The 26,965-nt window shown below is 41.6% G+C and overlaps 2 protein-coding genes across 5 annotated transcripts in view; one reads left to right on the top strand and one right to left on the bottom strand.

The window, feature by feature from the left end:
* Positions 1–12,194: 12,194 nt before the first annotated feature.
* Positions 12,195–20,883, bottom strand: lmo4la (LIM domain only 4-like a). 3 transcript variants are annotated; one of them, XR_015067780.1, is made up of 6 exons: positions 20,620–20,883; positions 17,274–17,511; positions 14,540–14,636; positions 14,230–14,388; positions 13,898–14,011; positions 12,195–12,379 (listed from the first exon to the last, which is right to left on the bottom strand). XR_015067780.1 is itself a non-coding variant. In XM_085926621.1 (6 exons), the coding sequence occupies exons 3-6, from the start codon at positions 17,300–17,302 to the stop codon at positions 14,003–14,005; spliced, it is 294 nt and encodes a 97-aa protein (XP_085782747.1). In that variant the 5' UTR covers positions 17,303–17,386; positions 17,452–17,511; positions 20,620–20,883; the 3' UTR covers positions 12,424–14,002. The 3 variants fall into 3 exon arrangements, 2 of the variants coding, with proteins under 2 accessions (XP_085782747.1, XP_085782746.1); XM_085926621.1 differs by lacking the exon at positions 12,195–12,379 and having other exon boundaries at positions 12,424–14,011; positions 17,274–17,386; positions 17,452–17,511; XM_085926620.1 differs by lacking the exon at positions 12,195–12,379 and having other exon boundaries at positions 12,424–14,011.
* Positions 20,884–22,400: 1,517 nt separating this feature from the next.
* Positions 22,401–26,965, top strand: part of lrsam1 (leucine rich repeat and sterile alpha motif containing 1) — a 30,168-nt gene continuing 25,603 nt past the window's right edge. The window contains exons 1-3 of one of the 2 annotated variants that reach the window (XM_085926353.1): positions 22,401–22,705; positions 23,465–23,664; positions 24,483–24,539. In XM_085926353.1, the coding sequence (XP_085782479.1) occupies positions 23,593–23,664; positions 24,483–24,539 (129 nt within the window). In that variant the 5' untranslated portion in view covers positions 22,401–22,705; positions 23,465–23,592. The other variant, XM_085926354.1, reaches the window with a different exon arrangement.

Below are 26,965 nucleotides of genomic sequence, written 5' to 3' on the forward strand. Positions count from 1 at the left end.
ATATATAAAGTATATTTAGTATGTATAACTATATATATATAACTATGTATATATATATATATATATATATATATATATATATATATATATATATATATATATATATATATAAAACTATATATATATAACTATATATATATATCCATCCATTTTCTGAACCGCTTTGTCCCCACGGGGGTCGCGGGCATGCTGGAGCCTATCCCAGCCGTCATCGGGCAGCAGGCCGGGGACACCCTGAACTGGTTGCCAGCCAATCGCATGGCACATAGAGACGAACAACCAACCGCACTCGCACTAACACCTAGGGGCAATTTGGAGTGCTCAATCGGCCTATCAAGCATGTTTTTGGGATGTGGGAGGAAACCGGAGTGCCCGGAGAAAACCCACACGGGCTCGGGGAGAACATGCAAACATCCAAACTCCGCACCCTCCTAACTGTGAGGCGGACGTGCTACCCAGTGCGCCACCGAGCCCATATATATATATATATATATATATATATATATATATATATATATACTTTATATATATATATATATATATATATATATATATATATATATATATATACTTTATATATATATATATCGGCTCGGTGGCGTACTCCGGTTTCCTCCCACATCCCAATATCATGCTTGGTAGGCCGACTGAATATATATATATATAACTATACAACTATATCTAACTATATAACTATACAATATATATATATATATATATATATATATATATATATATATATATATATATATATATATATATATATTATCAAACCATCTGTGCCACTCCAAATCATTAAATCCATCGATCAAATTCCTCGTCCTTTATGTCAACAACGCCGCGCACGCGCCGCACAGATATAGTATATAACTATATTGTAGCATTAACATAGTACCAGGAAAGACGTGGGTTTGGTAAACGGCTCTTTATTTAACAAAACAAGAGTTCAACGAGCCAACAACTACTGAACTGTAACGATAAACACATATACAAGTTGCTACACAAAATAAAATACATCAAATAAAGAATAACGTCCATCCATCCATCCATCCATCCATCCATCCATCCATCCATCCATCCATCCATCCATCCATCCATCCATCCATCCATCCATCCATCCATCCATCCATCCATCCATCCATCCATCCATCCATCCATCCATCCATCCATCCATCCATCCATACATACATACATACATACATACATACATACATACATACATACATACATACATACATACATACATACATACATACATACATACATCCATCCATCCATCCATCCATCCATCCATCCATCCATACATACATACATACATACATACATACATACATACATCCATCCATCCATCCATCCATCCATCCATCCATCCATCCATCCATCCATCCATCCATCCATCCATACATACATACATACATACATACATACATACATACATACATCTTCTTCCGCTTATCCGGGGTCGGGTCGCGGGGGCAGCAGCTTTAGGAGGGACTCCCAGACCTCCCTCTCCCCAGCCACTTCATCCAGCTCATCCCGGGGGATCCCAAGGCGTTCTCAGGCCAGCCGAGAGACACCGAACTCTCTCTAGCGCATCCTGGGTCGTCCCCGGGGTCTCCTACCGGTGGGACATGCTCGGAACACCTCCCCAGGAAGGCATCCAGGAGGCATCCTGATGAGATGCCCGAGCCACCTCATCTGGCTCCTCTCCACGTGGAGGAGCAGCAGCTCTACTCCGAGTCTCCTCACCCTATCTCTAAGGGATAGCCCGGACACCCTGCGGAGGAAACTCATTTTGGCCGCTTGTATCTTGGATCTATCTCGTTCTTTCGGTCACGACCCATAGCTCGTGACCATAGGTGAGGGTAGGAGCATAGATCGACTGGTAAATCGAGAGCTTTGCTTTTTGGCTCAGCTCTCTCTTCACCACGACGGACCACTACAGAGTCCGCATTACTGCCGACGGTGCACCAATCCGCCTGTCGATCTCATGCTCCATCCTGCCCTCACTCGTGAACAAGACCCCAAGATACTTGAACTCCTCCACTTGGGGCAGGATCTCATCCCCAATCCGAAGAGGGCATTCCACCCTTTTCCGACCGAGGACCATGTATTGGAGAGTCTGCCTCAGAGTCTCCAGGCCCTGCTTCCACAATGGAAGGCGTGTCAGTGGAATTGAGGAGGTCTTCGAAGTATTCTCCCCACCGACTCACGATGTCCCAAGTCAAGGTCAGTAGCACACCATCTCCACTGTAAACAGTGTTGACCGTGCACTGCTTCCCCCTCCTCAGACGCCGGATGGTGGACCAGAATCTCCTCGAAGCCGTCCGGAAGTCATTCTCTTGGCCTCACCAAACTCCTCCCACGCCCGGGTTTTAGCCTCAGCAACGGCCGAAGCCGCGTTCCGCTTGGCCATCCGGTACCTGTCAGCTGCCTCCGGAGTCCCGCAGGCCAAAACGGCCCGATAGGACTCCTTCTTCAGCTTGACGGCATCCCTTACCGCCGGTGTCCACCAGCGGGTTCGGGGATTGCCGCCACGATAGGCCCCAATGACCTTACGGCCATAGCTCCGGTCGGCTGCCTCAACAATAGAGGCGCGGAACATGGCCCACTCGGACTCAATGTCCCCCGCCTCCCCCTGGACGTGGGAAAAGCTCTGCTGGAAGTGTGAGTTGAAGCTCTTCCTGACAGGGGATTCTGCCAGACGTTCCCAGCAGACCCTCACAGAGCGTTTGGGTCTGCCAGGTCGGACCGGCATCTTCCCCCACCATCCGAGCCAACCCACCACCAGGTGGTGATCAGTTGACAGCTCCGCCCCTCTCTTCACCAGAGTGTCCAAAACGTGGCCGCAAATCCGATGACACAACTACAAAGTCGATCATCGAACCGCGGCTTAGGGTGTCCTGGTGTCAAGTGCACACATAGACACCCTTATGCTTGAACATGGTGTTCATTATAGAAAGTCCGTGTCGAGCACAGAAGTCCAACAATAGAACACCGCTCGGGTTCAGATCGGGGGGGCCGTTCCTCCCAATCACGCCCTTCCAGGTCTCACTGTCATTGCCCACGTGAGCATTGAAGTCACCCAGTAGAACAATGGAGTCCCCAGAAGGAGCGCTCTCCAGCACTTCCTCCAGGGACTCTAAGAAGGGTGGGTACTCTGAGCTGCCGTTCGGTGCATAGACACAAACAACAGTCAGGACCCGTCCCCCCACCGGAAGGCGGAGGGAGGCTACCCTCTCGCTCACCAGGGTGAACCCCAATGTGCAGGCGCCCAGCCGGGGGACAATAAGTATGCCAACACCTGCTCGATGCCTCTCACCGTGGGAAACTCCAGAGTGGAAGAGAGTCCAGCCCCTCTCGAGAGGGCTTGTAGCAGAGCCCAAACTTTGTGTGGAGGCAAGTCCGACGAAGTCTAGTCGGAACCTTTCTGCCTCACACACCAGCTCGGGCTCCTTTCCAGCCAGAGAGGTGACATTCCATGTCCCTAGAGCCAGCCTCTGCAGCCGGGGATCGGATCGCCAAGGTCCCCGCCTTTGGCCGCCGCCCAGCTCACTATGCACCCGACCCCTTTGGCCCCTCCTATGGGTGGTGAGCCCATTGGAAGGGGGACCCACGTTTTCTTTTCGGGCTATGCCCGACTGGACCCCATGAGCGAAGGCCCGGCCACCAGGCGCTCGCCTTCGAGCCCCACCTCCAGGCCTGGCTCCAGAGAGGGGCCCCGGTGACCCGCGTCCGGGCGAGGGAAAACGACATCCATATATTTTATTCATCATAAGGGGTCTTCTGAGCCGTGCTTTGTCTGGCCCCTCACCTAGGACCCTTCTGCCATGGGTGACCCTACCAGGGGCATGAAGCCCCAGACAACATGGGTCCTAGGATCATAGGGGCACGCAAACCCCTCCACCACGATAAGGTGACGGACTCACGGAGGGGTAAAGAATAACATAAATAAGTTTTTCAAACCTTGTGTCACTCCAAATCATTCAATCCTTCAAACGTGGGGCCCTTCGGCATCTTCGTCATCCCGTGATTTAATCCTTTGTCCTTTATGTAAACAACCGCCGCGTGGCGCCGGTGACATCACTTGCAGTTCAAATGACAGTCATCCTTTGCTGCATTGCCGTTCGATTATCGCGGTTTCACTACATCGCGGATTTTGGAATTTTGAAAATTTGTGAAAAAAATCACATATAAGTCGCTCCTGAGTGACTCCATCCAAACTATGAAAAAAAACTGCGACTTATAGTCCAAAAATTACGGTAGTCCCCTCCGTGAGCTGTCGCCTTACCATGTCCCAGTGAACACAGGCTCTAAGTGAGGGTGCCCACAGTAACATTATATTTGGCCCGCCCAAAAAAATTTAACTTCATGTGCCAATAATAAAATTACAAATTGTCTTGACTAATAGAGAGAATGCTATCAAGCTTTATTACCATTCATCATTTTAAATAATTGAACAGTTTTTACTCATCTCCGATTTCAAAACTAGTCATTCTGTCATAAAGTGATTGGGGATGCGCGACCAAATGCAGCTTGGACCACGGTTTATTGAAGAACTCAAAAGACAGACTATAAGAAGCTCGACTTGGGACGAGAATAACTGAACAAAAAGACAAGAACGACGACGACAGACGAGACGAGAACAATCCGACAGGGGTGTGACACGCAGACAGGACTTATATACGCAACAGGTAACGAGAGGCAGGTGACTGTGATTAGTACATAGATTGAGAGTAGACACAGGAAGGGAGGGGCGAGCAGACAGACACTGACAGAACTAATGACAACCTACACATAACGGACTGACCGGGGGCGAGTCGTGACACATTCATCAGCTTGTTGTGGAGACAATACTGTATGGAGTCAAGAGCCCCTATCCAGCCTGATTTAGATGCATCCAGACGCACCTGATTCAAATCATCAGGATCATTATCAGGCTCACAGGCTGTATCATAGTCATCGTTTCCTTCGGCGGGTCACAATGACTGTCAATCCAAATAAATGTATGAATGTCTAATATTATATATACGTAGCAGGGTTGCCCAAGTCCGGTCCTCGAGAGCCCCCGTCCAGCCTGTTTTAGGACGTTATACTAGTCTGTCATGGTAATGAGGGAGCTGAGTTGGAAGGTAAAGCACTCAATTTGCCGGTTAATCTACATTCACCTACGATCATGACCTGTGGGGTCTTGACCGAAAGAACGAGAACGCGGGTGCAAGCAGTTGAAATGAGCTTATTTTGCAGTGTGGCACTCTCATTTCAGATAAGTCGGTTTCTTTGGTATGGACACAGAGTGGAGCCGCTGATCCACCGCAGTAAGAAGAGCCTTGAGCTGGTTTGATATCTTATTTGAATGCTTCCTGGACGTCTTCTTGATGAGGTGTTCTGGGTATGTCTGACTAGAACGAGGCCCTGAGGTTAACCCAGGACATGCTGTGTCTCGGCTCGCTTTGAAACTCCTCGGCATTCCTAAGGACAAGCTGGACAAAGTGTCTTGGGAGAGGGAACTCTGGGTTTTGCTTTTTAAGCCACTGCCACCTTGGTATGATTTCAGATAAGTGGAAAACGATGATGATGATTGTTAGGGTTTATAAACTATCTTGATCGTATGATTATGTTGAGATGTAGACTAGAATGATGAACTTTGTTTGAACCTTTTACCTTTCCTTGACCCTGAAAAGTTTAACCATTCAGTTGTTGAGACTTTTCAAATGGTGTAAAAACATCCTTGTTTTGCTCCACTAGGTTTTATTTCCACGACCTCGTAAAACAATAAACTGGGACCCTCTGCACTGATTAACCATTTGCTGAGGTGACCACCACACATGTCAAATGTCACCCCCACCTTGGCCACTCTCACCCCCACCCTTCTCTCAATAAATACTCTCTTGCATGAATCCAACGACAGACTTTGTTCGAACATTACTGTATCTACAGTAACGAACGAACTCTCCACTTTCAAGTGTTCAAAGGGCATACTGTCTCCCGTGTGGTTCTTGCAAAATAAGTTAGAGTCAGAACATCCCTAACAATGATGCTAACTTTTTAATGTTTACCACAGACAAAAGCTCCCCTTCAATTTATTGAAGACAGTATATTATTCATAGATGTGAATGTAAATGTGTATTGTCTACATGTCGCCACTATGATTGAGCAATTCATGGTATACTTCTCGTCTTTGCAGTGTTGATGTCTTCAAGTATTTAAATAACACTTGTATCTAATAATTCTTACTACCGTAATTTTCGGACAATAAGTCGCGTTTTTTGTCATAGTTTGGGTGGGGGGGGGGGCGACTTATACTCAGGAGCGACTTATATGTGATTTCTTTTCACAAATTTTCAAAATTCAAAAATCTGCGATGTAGTGAAACCGCGATAAACGAACCGCGATGTAGCAAGGGATTTCTGTCATTTGAACTGCAAGTGACTTCACCCGTGCCGCGCAGCGGTTGTTTACATAAAGGAAAAAGGATTCGATCACAGGATGACGAAGATGACGAAGGGCCCCACGTACTACCGGCATCTTGAGCGGCTTTGTTTGTAAGTGACACGGAGGACGAAGAGTTTGAAGGATTTAATGATTTGGAGTGACACAGAAGGTTTGAAAAACTATTATGGCTTTTACACACGCCCGGTCCTTCTCGACGGGAGCTCTCTTTCACCTCCGTGGATGGAAGTTGGGGGCCGGCGCTCGGCTGGGTGGCTGTCCGGGGACGGTGGATGGGGCTCGGACATGGCTTTTACGCACGCCCGGTCATACTCTACGGAGCTTTCTTTCACCTCCGTGGATGGAAGTCGGGGGCCGGCGCTCGGACGGGTGGCTGTCCAGGGACGATGGATGGGGCTCGGACATGGCTTTTACGCACGCCCGGTCCTATTTTATGGAGCTCTCTTCCACCTCCGTGGCTGGAAATTCAGTAGTTGTTGGCTCGTTGAACTCTAGTTTTGTTAAATAAAGAGCCATTTACCAAACCCACGTCTTTCCTGGTACTTCGTTAACGCTACAATATAGTTATATACTAAATCTCTGCAGCGCACGCGCTGCGTTATTGACATAAAGAACGAGGAATTTGATCGATGGATTTAATGATTTGGAGTGACACAGATGGTTTGATAATATTGTTGTAATATGATAGTTATTTAAAATATACTTTATATGTATATATATGTTGGGTGTTGGGTATGTGTTGGGTCTTCAACGTTTACAAAGAATTTCACAGAGGCAGAGAGTTGTCTTCAATGGCCACAAAGCTTCTTTTGCCAAAGGACGGTGATTAAACAACAGCAAGTGTTGCTCAAAAACCGTGCCCTTCTTCAGGCTGCCCGCTTTTTATTGAGTAAATACAATGGGTGGGGTTTACACAAATGTATAGCTTCTCATTTGTTCACAGCAGTCAGTGGAACACATAATCGCAGAAAACACAGATGTTATTACTTAAGGAGAGCAGTATAGACCTCTCAACGGTGTCAGCATTCAAATCCAGGACGTTCTTGCTTAACGACTCATGACTGTAAACATGTATATCTCGACTCATGGCTCCAGACATATACATCACAACTCATGGCTCCAGACATGTACATCCCAACTTAAGGAAGACCAAACCCAGATGTTTTTGCTTAACATTCTATAACGGTTGGAAGCTCCCTGGTCACAAGGTCAAACTGCCATACAGCGAACATTTTGCATTAAACCCATGGGATCTAATGATAATGTAGAACATTTTTCCCAACAATGGGTCTGTGGAATAATTAGAAATGCAACTTACAACGGGTCCGACATCAGCCTTTGCATTGTTTACACAAAGCAAGATCGATGGATTTAATGAATTGGAGTGACACAGATGGTTTGATAAACGTGTTATTTATGTAATACTTACTTGAATAACTCTGAATGTTACATCAGGCCCGTTCTCAGTTCCTCGTTTGTGTATATGTCACGTTAGCATACCGTATCGTTTAGCCTGTTGTTGCTGGTTCATGTCTGTTTTTGGTGTTGGATTTTGACAAATAAATTTGCCCCAAAAGTACGACTTATACTCCGGTGCGACTTATATATGTTTTTTTTCACTTTATTGTGCATTTTATGGCTGGTGCGACTTATACTCCGGAGCGATTTATAGTCCGAAAATTACGGTAATTGTTCCTGGAAATAAAGTGGTGCACTTCGATGCGCTGTGGCTTCATAGCAAGCAGGTTTTGCAATTCACTTTACTGGTCCTTTTGAGCCCTCTCTACAGATTTTAAAGGTAAAGTACCTTTGTGGTTTACTTGCACAACACGTATACTCTGTTAAGATTCTCAAATACTCTTGGCTGTAAATGACTGGGAGTAAGAATGATTGTGTGAAGTAGGCTGCATTGCATACCTAAATAGAGTCCAAACTGCTGAAAATGAAGGGACTCTAAAAAAAATGGTTGTAATGACTGCAGTCGTAGAGGAGTGGAGCCAGATATAGTTGCAGAGAATGACAAGTGGACTGTGGGGATGTCAACAGAATGCGACTAAAATTTTACACCCTGATGAGTAGCAAAGACAAGAGCACCATGATCAAAATTGAATGCTCTTCCCATGCTGCAGACTCATCTGGTCAAACCTTCTGTTTGCTCTTAAAATGCTTCAATAGCTTTTAATGCTGACAAGCAATTTTCCACAGATGACAATCACGTTAAGTTAAATTAAACTGCATGATCCCACATCCATTGAAGAGGCTTAATTACTCAACAGATGGTTGCTTTATTCTTTGTAAATGTGAATTGTGTCTCTCTGAATCTTTCACGTTTGCTCATTTTATTCATAAATGGATCCAACGTCCTTGGATCTAGTTAGTTCCTGAAGGTTAAACAATAGTAATTATAATTTGTGGTGTAATTACATTCATAAGAACACCAAATGAAGATAAACCTTCGCATTATCAAGAACAAATACTGCCTAAAGATGCAAATTTTCTGTACTCAACATAAGTGTGTTAAGCTTTATAGCATTTTGAATTCACAGTTGTATCATTCCAAGTTTGCAGTCTGAAAACTAAGTCTGTGACATGCTTTTGTCAAGATACTGCAAAGATCAACAATTCTAGCCCTGATAATACATCAAAGGCTAGACGGATTCAAATCACAAATGCTGCATGGTCATTCTTTGAATCTGTCATCTATGGTAGTCATGATGTTAATCTTCATCAGATTTGTCTTCCCTGAGGCCTACTAAAATGAATGTTGTGATCATGGTTGAGCGACAGCAGGGTCAGATTGTCAGCAAAAATCAAGGTAATCTAGTTGTGGCCAGAGGGTATACTGTTTTTTTCTCCCTGTTGTTGTGGTTTTCATTGTCCAGTCAATTATGACGAGAAACAGAGAGTGTGACAGTAGACATTCCTGTGGAACTTCAGTCCAGATCTCAAAACTGTCTGACAATTCTAAAAAGAATAGCAGGGGTTCACTGTATAGTATTTCATGGTGAACCAAAATTCGGAACTGGTGACTCAGACACATTTTCAGAAAAAGGCAGGTCACGACTCACAACATACTTTGTTTCTTTGCTTGGGGTTAAACAGGGCATGAGTGTATGTTAGTAACTGCAGTACCGTTTGTGTATTCTGTTACGGGAACAGACAGACAGGACGACCAAATGCGACACACTGTTTATTGGGGAAAAGAGGAGATCGGGCATAGAGCTCAATGAGCAAGATGGAGTCGTGGTCAATGATTGGGCATTCAGTCAGGGCTGGCGGCGTTCTGGAATTCACAAGAGGCAACAAGAACAACAAGGCACAGAGCAAGGGCACGGACAGGTAGCATACTGGGACGAACTGACAAGTGTAAACTGTGTGGCGTTTAAATAGTGGACCGGTGGAGGGCAGGAACAGGTGTGGGTGATTGACCCAATAGAAGGGGCGTGGCTGTGAATGGTGACTGAGTGACAGAGAGTTACCGGTTGATCACAGGGGGCACGGCACGTGACATGTTTGTGTGTAGTTTCTTGTGTGTGAGCCTCCGTCTACGATTTGTGATGTGCTGCGAATTGCATCTGTTCCTAATTACAGAGTGCTAATGAAAGCCTGTACTCCTCGTGGGTCCTGGGGACACTTCTCTGCCTCATGTTGGAGGTGATGTCACACACAAGTCCAAAACAAAATGAAATACACACTAATGAAGACAGGGAAAGTGATAGGCGGCAGTTGAGGATCATAGAAGGACAGCTGCTCTACACTGCAGCCCTCATGTTGACATTACATCCTTCCTCTTTCAAATCCCAAAAGGCATCTGGCAGTTCTGCTTTAATTATGCTACAGATTAAGCTTCAAAGTGCAGTTTGAGTTTAGTAGATATTCATTTACACACATGCACCATTTGCGGTCATAAATATTGTTTTAACATAGTGGACCAAACAAACCGTCCTGGCCAAATTTGCTGTTCATGCGAAATTGTGTATACATCCATCCATTTTCTGAACCGCTTTGTCCCCACGGGGGTTGCGGGCGTGCTGGAACCTATCCCAGCCGTCATCGGGCAGTAGGCGGGGGACACCCTGAACTGGTTGCCAGCCAATCGCAGGGCACACAGAGACGAACAACCATCCGCACTCGCACTCATACCTAGGGACAATTTAGAGTCTTCAATCGGCCTACCAAGCATGTTTTTGGGATGTGGGAGGAAACCGGAGTGCCCGGAGAAAACCCACGCGGACACGGGGAGAACATGCAAACTCCACACAGTGAGGGCCGGAGGTGGAACCGAACCCGCACCCTCCTAACTGTGAGGCGGACGTGCTGCCCAGTGCTCCAGCCGCCTTGTGTATACATATTTTACATATGTAATTATTTATTAAATATTTGCTGTCGAAATGTCGCAAGAAAGTGACAAAAGACAGTGTTAGAAATCTTAGTTAAAAATATTTAGCGGTGAAATATTTGACCTTTTTCAGAAATACAATGTTTTACAACATGGATTATAAAAGGAAATCTGGAGCTTTGTTATCAATTAAAATGTGCTTATACTACATAAATTGGTACACAACTTTATGTACAAACAAAAAAACAATGTTGCAAGTACTTTTTACTTATTATTTATAGTTAAATGAGCCATTTAAGCCACAGTGGTGCACTGGTTTGCACATCCGCCTCACAATTCAGAGGTTACGGGTTTGATTCCACATCCGGCTCTCCCTTTGTGGAGACCCCCGTTGGGACAAGCGGTACAGATCATTGATGGATGGAGCCATTGGGCAAATAAATAGAAATTAAATTTAACTCAAGATATAACTAGAGTGTTACAAATGTTAGGCTGGCTCCATATGTTTGCTTACAACTAACATTTTATGTGTATCACATTTCCTTCAAGTGTGTTTTAGTGTTTGCTGTAATTACCTTTGACATAGCGTATACAACTAAGCTAACATGCAAATTAGTCAGCCAGCTCTCAATTTAGAGGTCAATTGAGTCAAATACAAATTTGTTCCTACTCCTCTTAACCGGTTTAACATTTGCTTTATTGGGAATAAATGAATACAAAAATCTCCTTTCCCCTCCTGTGTGGAAAGAAATATCAAAATGTCTTCTAGGTTTCCATCCAAAGGTTGAATGCCAAACTAAGGCAACGACCTTCCATGTTACTAATTCATTTACAGATTTAATTAGATGGATGGAGCCCTTGCTGATATTAAAACAGGGAGGGGTAGAATGTTGCCAACACAACAGGACTTTTTAATTACAACTCCGCATCCCCCACTTGCTGATGTCAGGGGAACCAGTTAATTAAAATCCTCATTATTTTACTTTTAATTAGTTCCCCTCTCTTTTTGTTTCCCTGCACCATATGGCAGTGATCCGTAGTCAAATCAACTTAATTAAACTAATTAAGTTGATCAGTTTAATTATTCAAAGTATGCTGATTGGATGAAATATCTACCACACCACCTCAACGCTTCAAATTCATTTGTTAATTACTTATAATAATGGATCCATTTCAGAGCTACTGATTGTTATCGTACACTACACTTATACTGCACACACACGTGATTAGTATAATTCAAATATCATACATTAAGCACTTATGTAACTTTCAGTGTATTGCAATACAATTATGGTCTACTGACTGTATATTCAAATATATGCTTAAGAGTGCAGTACTACTTCAGACACATGGTTCATCTCAGTATAATATAGTATCTCCCTCTCTTGTGCATGTAGTTTTGAGTAAGTGAGCATTGAACGAAAGTGGGGAAAAAAAGTTCTTTTATTATAAAAAATGGACATTGTGTTGTGGTGTTCCGATGCCAAGAGAAGTGCTATTAGCTTTCCAGGTGGATCATGTTGCGTATTCGATTCATCAGTTGATGCTTCCTGCCGAGATTTCTAAACCCCCGCGGAAGCTCTTGGGCTGAAAGAATGGTGGATTACAAAGAGCTGTTTTAAACACCAATGTTCTTCTGCCCAATTCTTTATTTTCATTTACCGTATTGGCCCGAATATAAGATGACCCCCTCTTTTTCAAAACTAAAGTTTGAAAAAAAAGACTTTTTGAACACTACATTTAATTTTTATACTGAAAATAATTACAGTACATCGGAAACAAATGATTATAACAATATAGTCGACCATGTGAAAAAGCATGTTATTTTGCCTCATTCCAATCATGCAAAAACTGTCTATCACATCTTAATATCTGAACATTTAAATATATAAACTAAAGTGCAATCACATTTGTAAATGTATGGCTTCTATTTTTTTGAAATGTAAATAAACCAATCTACCGTAATAAAACAACAAAATTGCAATGACTGCATTAACCATCAAAGTAAAGTCTAACTGTAACTAGTCTTGAAACAAATCTGACGAAGGAAAAACATTGCAATAAAATAATGCAAACTGCTACCGCTGCTTTTCTTTTTCTTCTTCATGACAGGGGTTCGCTTTGGCCTGGGGAGTTAAGTTCAGCTATTGCTTTGAAGATATCTGGTGCCATCTAGCGTTGTGAATGGGTATAATGTCGAGACCCCGAATGTAAGACGACCCCCACTTTTTCAGTCTTATTTCAATGCAAAAAAACACCATCTTATATTTGTCCCAATACGGTATTTACGTTAAATGTATGGAGACTGATCATCCCTAACTGTTGTCAATGTCAGTTTATTGAGTAAAAATAAAATACAATCGTTTTTTACTTCTATGTGGTCCAAGTGCTGTGGACGCTCTTTACTGCCTCCTATTGTCTGGGAGAATATCAACTACACACTGTGACAAACTGTGTGAAATGGAGAAGAGTCGTCGGTGGCCTAGGCTCCACGGGGAGTGATGGGCCTAAGTAAGTAAGTTATCCAAAAGTTGACTGACAGCTGACTTTGGGCCAAAGTTGAGGTACACACTTGACTGGTTTCCAGCCATTCACAGAGGTTATTACGAGTTACAAGTAAATTATAACATCAGATCACAAAAACAAAATGTCAATACCAATACTTCAAAAGGCAACATTTTGTTTCAGATAAAAAGCTAAATTGAGTATACATACAAGATATAATATACAAAAATAAGATACAAAAAGCTTTGAAGCTAATTCTGTGTGCAGTATGAACACGATTAAAAAAAGCCACCAGAGTTGTGGATTTTTACTGTTTTACAGACAAACACAAAAAATGCCATAAAACTCACGAATTTTATGCATTCTGTATGCGTTGAGTTCAGTGTTACCTCCAGATTCAATATCCACTTTTTGGACAGATGGGCAAAGAGCATCGCGGTTTTTGCTGAAGTCACTGCTATGAAATGTCAATGTGTCTTCCCTTCCTTTCAGCCATGGCTAATCCTCACAACACTATTGTTGCTACAGTTCATTAGAGACAGTAAGGGAGGGGTTCAACCATCCTCCCTCAAATGAAGCAACAATTCAGCCTTCTCTCACCATGAAAAGAGTGACAAGCTGGTTTTTACAAGAGGAGGAAGGTGAATAAAGAGGCCGATAGAAGAGTTGAAGTTAGAAGCCACTCAAATTTTTCCATCCAGTTTCTCAGCATACCTGTAAATAATGGAAATAGATCATTAGCATGTACTTGACATAAATATAAATTTCAGTACATAATTTATATTTATCCGATCATAAATATAATACAGACCATAATACAAAGGCTGCTATTGTACAAAGCAGACATCTTAAGTTCAGGTCTTATGAGTTAGGGAGGTGTGTAGTGTGATTTCTAAAATGCAAATGAACACACAGAGCAAAACGCTTCTCACCTTCTGGTCGGACATCATGCCATTGGCATGCATTTGAGTTGGGTGTCCACTGAGTAGTCCACCTCCCGGCCGATCATGTTCACAGAAGATCGTTTCGTTGATGTAGTGAAAGCGATCACCAGGGACAAGGCGGTTCCGACAGGTTGCACAAATGAAACACTGACACAGAAAGACACATGAAAGATTTGTTAATAATTTCATCTACAATCATGCACCACTGACCTGGACCAAGAACAAGTACTACAACAATTGCAGTTTTATGATACAATGCTATATATATTGAGGTGATGAGACACATAATCAACCTCACCTTCAGGTGGTAAACGTTTCCTTGTGCCCGCATCACCATTTCGCTAGCAGGGATAGCCTGTCCACATGCACTGCAAGCTCCGCTGTGTCCAAAAAGTCTGTGGAAACACAAACTATTTTACTACCATCAAAAGCATTGATTCAATTTGGATGACGAGTTAAAAAAAGAGAGTAGCGGCTCTCATTTTGTGGCGGCATTAGCATTGATGCTATTTACCCTTTTTACATTTGTCTGATCAATAAGAATGTTTAAAGGTCGACTCACCTCTGAAACCTCCCTTTATGTACCTATCCTTAAATGCTACCTCTCTATCATGCTGAAGACAAATGGGAGGAGAGGAGATTTCTTTCTTTCTTTCTTTCTTTCTTTCTTTCTTTCTTTCTTTCTTTCTTTCTTTCTTTCTTTCTTTCTTTCTTTCTTTCTTTCTTTCTTTCTTTCTTTCTTTCTTTCTTTCTTTCTTTCTATTTTAGTATAATGTTCAGTCTGATTTTGTTTCTTTCTTTCTTTTACATTTGATGTACCGAAAACAGTTATGACTGCATGATTTACTCCACTTCGGTGGTCAACCTAAACAATTGTGTTAAACTTCAAAGTTTCCACTGTATCACCGTTTAAGTTTTCTGTAGAATTTCCCTAGAAGCTTCCACCTTTTTTTGTAGTAACTATTCAAGCAGCTGAACTTCCCGCACTCAATGTTAGAAAAGACATAAATTGGAATTTGCTGTTGGCTGAACTGCAATTTAATGAACTGCTCTGGCAAAGCGCCCGAGTGGTATCAGATGCACATTTGGGAGATTTGAAGCTTAGGGAGCAACGCTGTTGTTGCATAACTAGTGTTCTCTCGCCTCATAGCCAGTTTGTAGTCATTATAAAAGAAGATTGCACAACTAATGAATATTTGAGATTACCGCAAGCTTGCTTTAAAGTGAGGCTTTCTAATTTTATGATGTTGGTTACAGTCGATGAGCAAGTTTCAGATTTCAATCAACATCTTGTAACAGTCAGTGACAGGAACAGCAGGCTCAAGTTAATCCACTCCAATGATACAACATTTTCAATTAAGGTATTAATAGTTGACTGTCACAATCAATTCGAATAATAGTGTTTTATGAGCCTCAGTGCAAGCCAACCAACATCATACAAAGTTTAAAACGTTTTAAAATTACTGCACGAAAAGCTACTTGCAGAAATACTCACTACATTTGTATTCAGTACTATCTGATTTTTGTCTGATTTCTTGTTTGAACTGGCAGTCGTGGCTATTCAAATACCAGCCAAAGTGAAATTTAATCGCACAAACATAAGAAATTTAGATTAACGTGAACACACCCTAAAACCACAAAACAGGGTCAAGGTGGCTATGGGTAATTTTGGGAGATTCCTGAATGGTGAACAAAGTTACAATGACGCAGATGTAAAAAAAATGCCCATGGGCATTCATAAAGCAAAAAAAAAAAAGAATAAAGGTTCCTGGCTAAGTGAGACTCAATTGGCCGGTGGTCGCTACAGTGTACCTTTTAAAGTGAATTAAAAGAAAAAAGTTCCACAGTGTTTTCCTCGAGCTCACACCCGCACTGTCATTAGTTAAGTTGTTAAAAGGGAAGTCAAGTGAAAAAAAATCACTTACAATAATGTATTGTCATCCAGTCACTTCTTCGTCAGTTCGTTCCTGTATGATACCCATTTGCTCTCTGTGCTTTATGCCTATCAGCCTGCACCTTTTTCTCTGTTGCCAACCGCTTCCGTAAACTGACCGACCACGCCCCGACTACTTGCTCGTCCTTGACCACGCTCCGATCGCCGACTGCCCCGACTACTTGCTCGCCCTAACCATGACTACGCGCTGCGCTCTTCTGCACGAACAGCCACGCCAACCAGATCGCGAGGCCAGCGTTCCATTTCCCCTTTCCAATAAGGGTCCTGCTGCATTTGGTCGCCCTGTCTCGGTTCCTGACATGTATTATATCTGCCTCCACTAAGATGAACAGTATTCTGATTGATATTGCATCTATGGAATAGTAATTGAGCAAAACAAAACCACCAGTTTGTATCCATTTTGCAGGCATTTTGCCCTGAACTGACACCTGCTGTCGAGGGAAAATTATATCACAGTGACATCATGGTGCACCAGTTTTCTGACTTTGATCATGTGATGTGCCACAAGGCACTGTGACATCAACTTTATTGAGTTTGTGAGCTAGCTGGTGGCTAGCACCTCGCGCTAGGACTTTCTCATCATGACATGCGACATGGGATGTGTCACCGGAGCCTTTAAGTCACAGCTCAAACATGCAGAGAAGAGTAGGCATAATAAAGATGCTACGTGTAGTGGTGTTTGATTGGCCGTTGGGTTGAGTGTGGTTTGTTTGGCTAAAAAGCAAACAATTTAGCCTTTCTATTGGAAAATGCAAGGGTGAATGGGACAATTAATCATTGCCAATAGCCTATAAAATATCCACACACTCTCTTTAGTCTCCTGTTTCCTCTCCTTGGCGAATTCATTCTTTTTCTTGACAATTTTGCAGTTCTATACAGAAACTTGCAACTTATTCATTAAATTGATCCAATGAGCAAATGTTTTAAATAGTTATCCTCGTTTTCTGTCCTCTATTTTTATTGAATGTATCAATTTGTGTCACACTCAGTTTAAAACACTGTACAAAATGCTAGTAAGAATGAAATGTGCGCTCATGCTGAAGCAAAGCTTGTTCCACAGAGCGTGAGCCACACTCACCTGATGTAGTCGTTCTTGCAGAGGATCATCCCTCCTTTGCTGTAGCAGGTGCTGCTGTACTCGCCCAGCTGAGCGTGGCAGCAGGAGCACTTGAGACATCGCGTGTGCCAGTACTGCTCCATTGAGAAGAGGAGGAAGCGGTCAACTATTCGACCTCCACATCCTGCGCACGACTGACCTGCTGTCCTTCCCATTACGGCCACTGTGGGCCCCTCCATCCTGCTGTTCACCATCATCACTGAAGAGGGACAAGAGAATTGTGCAGTGTAGAACGAGAGATTTGAAAATGAATGACAATCCGCATAACATAAAGAGAAAAGAAAAAGTAAAGGCTTTGGTTCCAATTCATGATGATATATGAAAATGAATAATGCATAAATGCATAGCACGTCCAGCTCGCAGTTCTGAGCTTAAAGGTTCAAATTTGTGCTCAGGTTGCCTATGAGAAGTCTACATTTTTTCCCTCAGGCTTTCTTCCACATTCCAATTTTTTTTTATTTAGGACAATTTATGCATAGGCGCGAATGGTTGTTTATCTTTATGTATTTATAGATTTATTTATGTAAGTCCAACAAATTGGACAGTAATATGTCTTGATATCAAAGACATATTTAAAAACCCATTATCTGTTTTCAGAATTTAGTGAAATTATATTGGCCCATGCCTCCACAGAAAAGATTAGTCCAGTGTTTCCCAACCTGTTTTCATCCACAGCACACATTCATTGGAAAAATTCGCGAGGCACACCACCACCAAAAATCTGTTGTTTACACCAGGTTCTATATTAAAACTAGTTACTATATGACAATATAACTATATGACACACACACACACACACACACACACACACACACACACACACACACACACACACACACACACACACACACACACACACACACACACACACACACACACACACACACACACACACACACAGACAGACAGACAGACAGACAGACAGACAGACAGACAGACAGACAGACAGACAGACAGACAGACAGACAGACAGACAGACAGACAGACAGACAGACAGACAGACACACACACACACACACACACACACACACACACACACACACACACACACACACACACAAAGAAATATATATTTTTAATTATTTCTTTTTATGAAAGTGATTGTGATTGAAGGCGGCTCGGTGGCGCACTGGGTAGCACGTCCGCCTCACAGTTAGGAGGGTGCGGGTTCTGTTCCACCTCTGGCCCTCCCTGTGTGGAGTTTGCATGTTCCCCAAAACATGCTTGATAGGCCGACTGAGCAGTCCAAATTGTCCCTAGGTGTGAGTGTGAATGGTTATTTGCCTCTGTGTGCCCTGTGATTTGCTGGCAACCAGTTCAGGGTGTCCCCCGCCTACTGCCTGATGACGGCTGGGATAGGCTCCAGCACGCCCGCAACCCCCGTGGGGACTAAGCGGTTCATAAAATGGATGGATGGATAGATTGTGATTAAAATCCAAAAGAATCAAACAGACTTTTATTGTTTTAGACTCGCTCTATAAATATTGCCACAATAAAAACAAAGTCTTGTTTAAAGACGCCCTACTGTTCAGGCAGCAGTTATCACAGTGAAGGTATCACTTCTTGACTGTGTTATTAATGTTGGTGAAAAATGCACAATCCAGGTTCTCCGGTCAAACTACATGGTGGGATTTCCCAGTCCACAAACGCACCATGGCCGTCAGAGTGTCACTGTTATCAAAAGCACACAGCAGCAAATATGTACATAAACTGAATATGTGCCGATGCAGCACAATCCAACCGACACAGCATGAAATCTCAAGATTCTTCGATTAGCCACGCACACGTGATTAGCAAGTGGCTGACCAGGCCCTGCTCTCACTCTCACCGTAATTAATATTGGACAATTTCTCACGGCACAGCTGAACATCTCTCTCGGCACACCAGTGTGCCGCGCACAGTGGTTGAGAAACACTGGATTAGTCAATTATAAATAATAAAAGATTACACATTTTGCCTAACTGTGCAAATTAATAAACAATGACAACATGACCAAACCAAAATACAAACAAATTATGATCAGAAAAACATCAGCATTTTGTTGTTTTTACATTCATAATTTATGTAAAGGTTGATATTGGACCACCAGCTATCAAAAAGGAGGAAATATACTCTCTGACCACAATCATTAGGTACACTTGCACATTACAATAGGCTGTAATATGAGAACATTATCAGGCGCTGTGCCTTCACAAACACAATAACAAATCACTCAAGGCTGACAACTAAAAGCAGTTGTAGTTAAGCATCAATTAGTCGCAATTGCAGATATTTCATTTGTGACAAAAATGATAAAAAAAACACCTCTTTGACTTAACAACTTAATGAACAATAATTTATTCACAAATGTTTCCATTAAAACGGGAAAGTCAACACAAGTCCTTCTGAAATAATTTGTTTCAATTGTCAGTCAGGTTTATTTCTAATTGACACACCTTATATGCCACAGTACTGTATTCTAACAACTTGGTTGCAGTATTGGACTTGTGCGTTAGTAGACTTGCATGACGCAAGCGCTGTAATAGCCATTAATAATATTAATTTTTAATAACATGCTTATTTCAGTATAAAGTTCCACTATATAACGCTAATTATCACCTAATTGCTATATCCAGAGAGGTGATAATTAGCGTTATGTATTTATTTCTCAGCTTTTTGTGAGCAGTAAGTGCAATAGTAATGAATTTTGCGCACTCTTTGAATCCAGACTTTACAGTCATGAAAGTCGCCAGGGAAGATGCTTCTCTATAGCAGACTGTGACATACTAAGTGGTCAATTACTTCAGTTGGTCAAATACTACTTGACATTGGTGCGGTTAGGGTGTAGAACTACTTTAGCTAAACTGAGATCACATTCTACACCTCAACTATAGGGATCTTATTTTGATTGCCTCAAACAAAAATTAAGATGAATTAAGAACCATTATTAGAATCGTCATCAGAGACGCAGACTAGGCTCGATTTTTACTGTTTAGCTTTCCACAGCTTTCCATGCTGGTGACAAGCAACCAGTCGTCAGTTGGCAAAATGTGTACAAAACAAGATGAGTTATGATAGGAGCCACTCCCCCTCCATTGGTATTTTAAAGGGTATTTTTGTTCAGCTGGGATCTTAATAAATGTTACTCTCTATTAAGGAAAACGCCTTCTTGGCAAAAGTTAAAGTTAACAGCAGCGACGCCTTGTTTACTAGTAAAAACAAACAAACAAACAAACAAACAAACAAACAAACAAACAAACAAACAAACAAACAAACAAACAAACAAACAAACAAACAAAAGTAAATACATGTATGTTAATCAACTTACACCACTGGCCCTTGGAGAAAATGATCAAATGGTCACGGCTTTCTGACGATCTAACTTGAAATCCGCGAAATGTTGAAGGTTTTCAGTCCACTCCCGACGAGAGCCATTCAAGAAAAGAGCAACAGCTCCCTTGTGATAGGCAACAAAAAGCTCTGGGGACAGTCTTGCACTTTCACTTTCTTTTGGTCCGTTTACAACCACTGTTAGGCGGCGAAGCAAGCTACGGTCTGGCGCCTGCTTGCCTTGATAAATACGTCATCGCTACTCGCCCAGCAACGCAAAAGTACGAGGGGCGTGTCTTTTGTAAATCGATTCATCCGTTGTTCACAGCATTGAATACAAACATTGGATTCAATGAATACAATGTTTGTATTCAATGCACGAAATAAAGCGAAATAGCATAATTACTTAAATCTCCCTCATTAAAAAAAAAAAAAACGACACAAATTGTTGATCTTTTTGATGATCTCCATTAATACGCTGGCTTTAACACGAATTTATGGTTGTCATTTTTGTCATCCAGTTTAACGTTACCAAACTTTTTTGAGAGGGATGCAGACTTTTGTATGGAGTTTTTTTGTTTGTTTTGCCAATCTATAAAAATGCACAGTAACTTAAAGTTACGTTTATACATCAGTAGCTGCATTTTGGAGTCTGTATTTTTGAATTGTTACAAAAGTGCAGATTGTGAATCTACTTTTTCCAGAGTTTATTTCTTTATAATGCAGTTGTTATTTACTTCCAATTTTTAAATGGGCTTTCACTTGCGCAGAATAGCGCTTTTCTACCTTCAGTACGCAGTTGTCGTGGCGCACAAAAACAGCGGATTGTGTTTCAATGAAAGTAGAGAGAGACCTCTAGTGGACAAAATTTACAGCGTGTTAAAGCGACAGTTAATCTATACAGATCTAATCACAGATAGTGGATAACGCTCCCAAATATATACAAATGAGTTGCTCATAAAGTGTAATGTTTTAGAAATTGTTAGTTTAAAAAGTATTACAATGAAAATAGATCGAACAACTGACACTTCTGTAAGACTAACCTTAATTCCTACAGTGCACAATTGGCAAGTCTGAACTCATGCAGTTTTATCTCCAGATGAATGACTGCGAAAGCGACATTGTATGCGCCATTGGATTTATATTCTTGAGTGCCACGTTATAGTTACATTTAAAACGATAGAAATATATTTGAATTTTCCAATCCAGTCTACTAACACTTCGGTGAGAAAAGGCCAACAAAGCAAGCAATCAATCAATCAATCAACCAACCAACCAACCAATCAATCAATCAATCAATCAATCAATCAATCAATCAATCAATCAATCAATCAATCAATCAATCAATCAATCAATCAATCAATCAATCAATCAATCGATCGATCGATCAATCAATCAATCAATCAATCAGTCAATCAATCAATCAATCAAACAACCAATCAATCAATCAATCAATCAATCAAGCAATCAATCAATCAATCAATCAATCAACCAATCAATCAATCAATCAATCAATCAATCAATCAATCAATCAATCAATCAATCAATCAATCAATCAATCAATCAATCAATCAATCTATCAATCAATCAATCAATCAATCTATCAATCAATCAATCAATCAATAAGTCAGCTATTGCAACTATGTTTAAAAATGATCAAATTTATCGGAGACGTTCGCAAAGGGGACATTTTTACTCTTGCAACTGAGAATGATTACCTAGTTTGGGAATTAAATGGGAAAACAGCGAACAAAAATACTGCCAGCAGTCGGTAGCAACGTGCTGTTCTGAAGTATGGTCTACCAAAATTTAAAACGAGGAAGTCGGAGGTCTATTGTGTGTTTTGACAGAAACATATTTTACGGTAGACTTTTATCTCAAGACTTAAGGGAAATTCATGCCGAGAACGTATATATCGGATTTGGGGATGCCGATGACGAATGCCGAAGATATTGTTAGGGACAGTCGATGGGTTTTTGTCCTTTGCGTCTTTCAAATGGTCGTTGATGCAAAATGTTAGCAAAGACAAAAAACTATTTCACTCAAGAAACAACTACCGGCAAAAGTAGGGGTTTAAACTAAGTGTGAGTATAAAATGTCATTTCCATTTTTGCTGTTCGCTATAGTGTGGGATTAGCCGTGTTTGCTAATGAACAATATATTAAGGAAAACACGTAGTTGTTCCCAGTAAAACCTTATCCTTGATGTTAGTAATTAATCAAGTGTATACTAGTCTTTGCGTATTTGGAGTGAGAGAGTTGCCTGTAGTCGTTCGTTATTTATTTATTTCTAGACCTTACGGAAATTTGCGTTGCTAGCCTCGTAAATGATCCGCCCACTTTACGTCGCAGATGGAGGTCTGACCTTCAAGTACATTTAACGCAGTCCATAGCTACCCCGGATAAGCCCTCCGCCAGAAATACATCTACAGTGACTCATATGTCTACTTTAGTTAATGTTATTTAACGTAAGTATCTACAACGAGTATTCGATTTAGCAGTCACAGACTGATGCTGATTTTTAGTGCTATAACTGCATGTGCGCTCATCTCCGGTATAGACACACCCATCCATTATCAAATTAGTGCAATAATATTTTGTAAGGAAAAAAATATATCTATTTATCTTATTAGAATGAATTGAAACACAATGTAAGGATGACAAACACACACACACACACACACACACACACACACACACACACACACACACACACACACACACACACACACACACACACACACACACACACACACACACACACACACACACACACACACACACACATTTTCCCTTTTGACCTTATGACTGAGGTCAACAATTTTTTATACGGTCTCTTTTTAGAGTAAGGAAGTGTCTTGAGTGGTTCCAACTGGTCCATCAGCCTTTCAAGTGAGTGGCTGTTATTGTAGTGCACTGACTGAAGTGATCCAGCATTAACTCAGCTGACAGCAGTACAGGCCGGATACAAGATGCCTCTGTTCTTCAGAAAGAAGAAACCCAGCGATGACGCCCAGAAGAGAATTGAATATCAGCTGTGTCGGGTATGATAACTGCTAATTAATGTGTTTTACTTACAGTGTTTGTCAGCAATAAGCACTTTCATTTACAGTACAGGTTTAGAATAGACGATGACATCCCATATTTTCCGGACTATAAGCCGCCACATTTTGCACAAGCTTGGAATCCTGCGGCTTGTAGTCCGGTGTATCTATGGATTTTTCGTGATTTTCGTGATGTCCAATAGACTCGTTGGTAAAAATGTTGTAGACCACTAAATGTGTGGCACCACTTTCCTGGGTGGAGGGATATGTGAACAGACACACGGTCACTGGGGAGAAGAGTGGTGTGTTTATCGCGTGTCCGTCCGCCAGGCAAATAGTCCCACACAACTGAGACAAACAAGAGACAGAACTACAGAACATTACTGGAGAAAGGAAGCTTTTATAAACACAAAACCTCATTATGGTGGACAAAAGAAATACATGTGATGCCGGTTATAAATTAAAGGCACTCGATATAACTCTTAACCAAAGAAATAGAGCTGCTGCATCTACTGTAGAGTTTCCTCAGGCCACTGAAGTTGCATAAAAATCCCTTGCAGTCAAATCCTAAAATATGCAGATGACCAAAAGAGACTGGTACCACTAAATTCAGAGTTTGATTCTAGGAAATGCTTTTAACCTAAGTTGTGGTAGCATAAGAAGCTAAAGTCTTCTCATTGACCAAATACTTCTGAACTGCAGTGTATATGGCAATTTCCTTGTTTGGATCTCTTACTGTCAAAGTGTGATATGTGTTTACATAATGTGTTTTAAAAAAAATGTTGGCATGCATGCAAAACTCCTTTGCTATTTTTCAGTCAAAAGAAGCTGGTGCTGATGACATTCTGGACATCTCATCTTGCGAGCTGTCAGAGGTGACGATCTTTACAGTTTTACTGGTGCTTCAATTCGGTCTTTCAATTTTTCCAAACAACCTCTTGCGCAAGGTGTAATTGGAGGAATATCTTGGCATCACATGAAAGAACTTATGCCTGACAGTCTTAAAGTCCTCTTATGACTCATTTGCAATGATGATGGTGACTCAGAAAGTGACAACGGAGAAATCTTAACATAAAGCTGCTCAGTATTGCTCAAGACATTGTTGTTCTGGCATTTGGGGGTCATCCTGCTTCCAGGCACAGCATAAGCTATGAGTTATGTTTGAACCTAAAAACACAAATTTAAATGAGGAGATCATATATTGGAACATTGTTCAGAATGGGACTATTACATAGTCATAGTCATAGAAATACATCCATCCATCTTCTGAACCGCTTAGTCCCCACGGGGGTCGCGGGCGTGCTGGAGCCTATCCCAGCCGTCATCGGGCAGCAGGCGGGGGACACCCTGAACCGGTTGCCAGCCAATCGCAGGGCACACAAAGACGAACAACCATCCGCACTCACACCTAGGGGCAATTTAGAGTGCTCAATCGGCCTACCAAGCATGTTTTTGGGATGTGGGAGGAAACCGGAGTGCCCGGAGAAAACCCACGCGGGCTCGGGGAGAACATGCAAACTCCACACTGGGAGAGTTGGAGGTGGAATCGAACCCGCACCCTCCTAACTGTGAGGCGGACGTGCTACCCAGTGCGCCACCAAGCCGCCCATAGAAATACAGATAAAGTAAATTAAAAAAGCTACCATCTAAACTTCTAGATTTCCACATGAATTTAATGCATTAAAACTTGTGCAGTATTGGATTGTTTTACATTTTAATCTTTAACCTTGTAGTTCGTGTGTTAGCTTTCATTTGAGATCAGCCAATGAGTTTTTTTTTTTTTATTTCTCAGGACTGATATTTAAATTTATTATTAATTGTCAAGGAGGCTGACATTTGGAGTCAATATGACCGTAATTTTCGGACTATAAGTCGCTCCAGAGTATAAGTTGCACCAGCCATAAAATGCACAATAAAATGAAAAAAAAACATATATAAGTTGCACCGGAGTATAAGTTACACTTTTGGGGCAAATGTATTGTCAAAATCCAACACCAAGAACAGACATGAACCAGCAACAACAGGCTAAACGATACGGTATGCTAACATGACGTATACACAAACGAGGAGCTGAGAACGGGCCTGACATAACATTCAGAGTTATTCAAATATGTATTACATGAATAACAAGTTTATCAAACCATCTGTGTCACTCCAATTCATTAAATCCATCGATCGTCCTTTATGTCAACAATGCCGCGTATGCCCTCATTTCAAATAACTATCATATAACAACAATATTATCAAACCATCTGTGTCACTCCAAATCATTAAATCCATCGATCAAATTCCTCGTCCTTTATGTCAACAAAGCTGCGCGTGCGTCGCAGAGATCTAGTATATAACTATGTTGTAGCGTTAACAAAGTACCAGGAAAGACGTGGGTTTATATAACAATATTATCATACCATCTGTGTCACTCCTAATCATTAAATCCATCGATCAAATTCCTCGTCCTTTAGGTCAACACCGCGCGCGCGCGCCGCACAAATCTAGTATATAACTATATTGTAGCGTTAACAAAGTACCAGGAAAGACGTGGGTTTGGGAAACGGCTCTTTATTTAACAAAACAAGAGTTCCATGAGCCAACAACTACTGAACTGTAAGGATAAAAACATATACAAGTTGCTACACAAAATAAAATATATCAAATAAATATAACATAAATAAGTTTTTCAAACCTTGTGTCACTCCAAATCAATAAATCCTTCAAACGTGGGGCCTTTCGTCATCTTCGTCATCCCATGATCGAATCCTTTGGCCTTTATGTAAACAACTGCCGCGCGGTGCCGGTGACGTCACTTGCAGTTCAAATGACAGTAATCCCTTGCTACATTGTGGTTCGTTTATCGCGGTTTCACTACATCGCGGATTTTTGAATTTCGAAAATCTGTGAAAAAAGTCACATATAAGTCGCTCCTGAGTATGTCGCCTTCCCACCCAAACTATGAAAAAAAACACGACTTGTCGTCCGAAAATTACGGTAGTTTGCAGTAAAAAAAATGGGCAATGTTGATGTCAAAATTTGTTTAAATGGCAAAGCTTCTTCACCAACATCATTTGACATTTGCAAAAAAAAAAATGTCACTCTTAGAAAACAGACAGCTTTGTTTTGAAATTCGAGTCAAAAGTGCTCCTATGTTATATGTGCCAGAAAACATGATTGCTGATTGTCGTTTGTTCACTCAAAAATGATAACATTCTGCGGTTCACTGTACCGACTCAGTGTCCGACAAAATTTTCCAATTACTAAGTTGTTCATGTTTTCTGAAATGAAAAGAAAAAACAAATTCCACCAA

This window comes from Syngnathus leptorhynchus, chromosome 12, assembly GCF_054491065.1.
Source record: "Syngnathus leptorhynchus isolate UIUO chromosome 12, UIUO_Slep, whole genome shotgun sequence".
Taxonomy (NCBI): Eukaryota; Metazoa; Chordata; class Actinopteri; order Syngnathiformes; family Syngnathidae; genus Syngnathus; species Syngnathus leptorhynchus.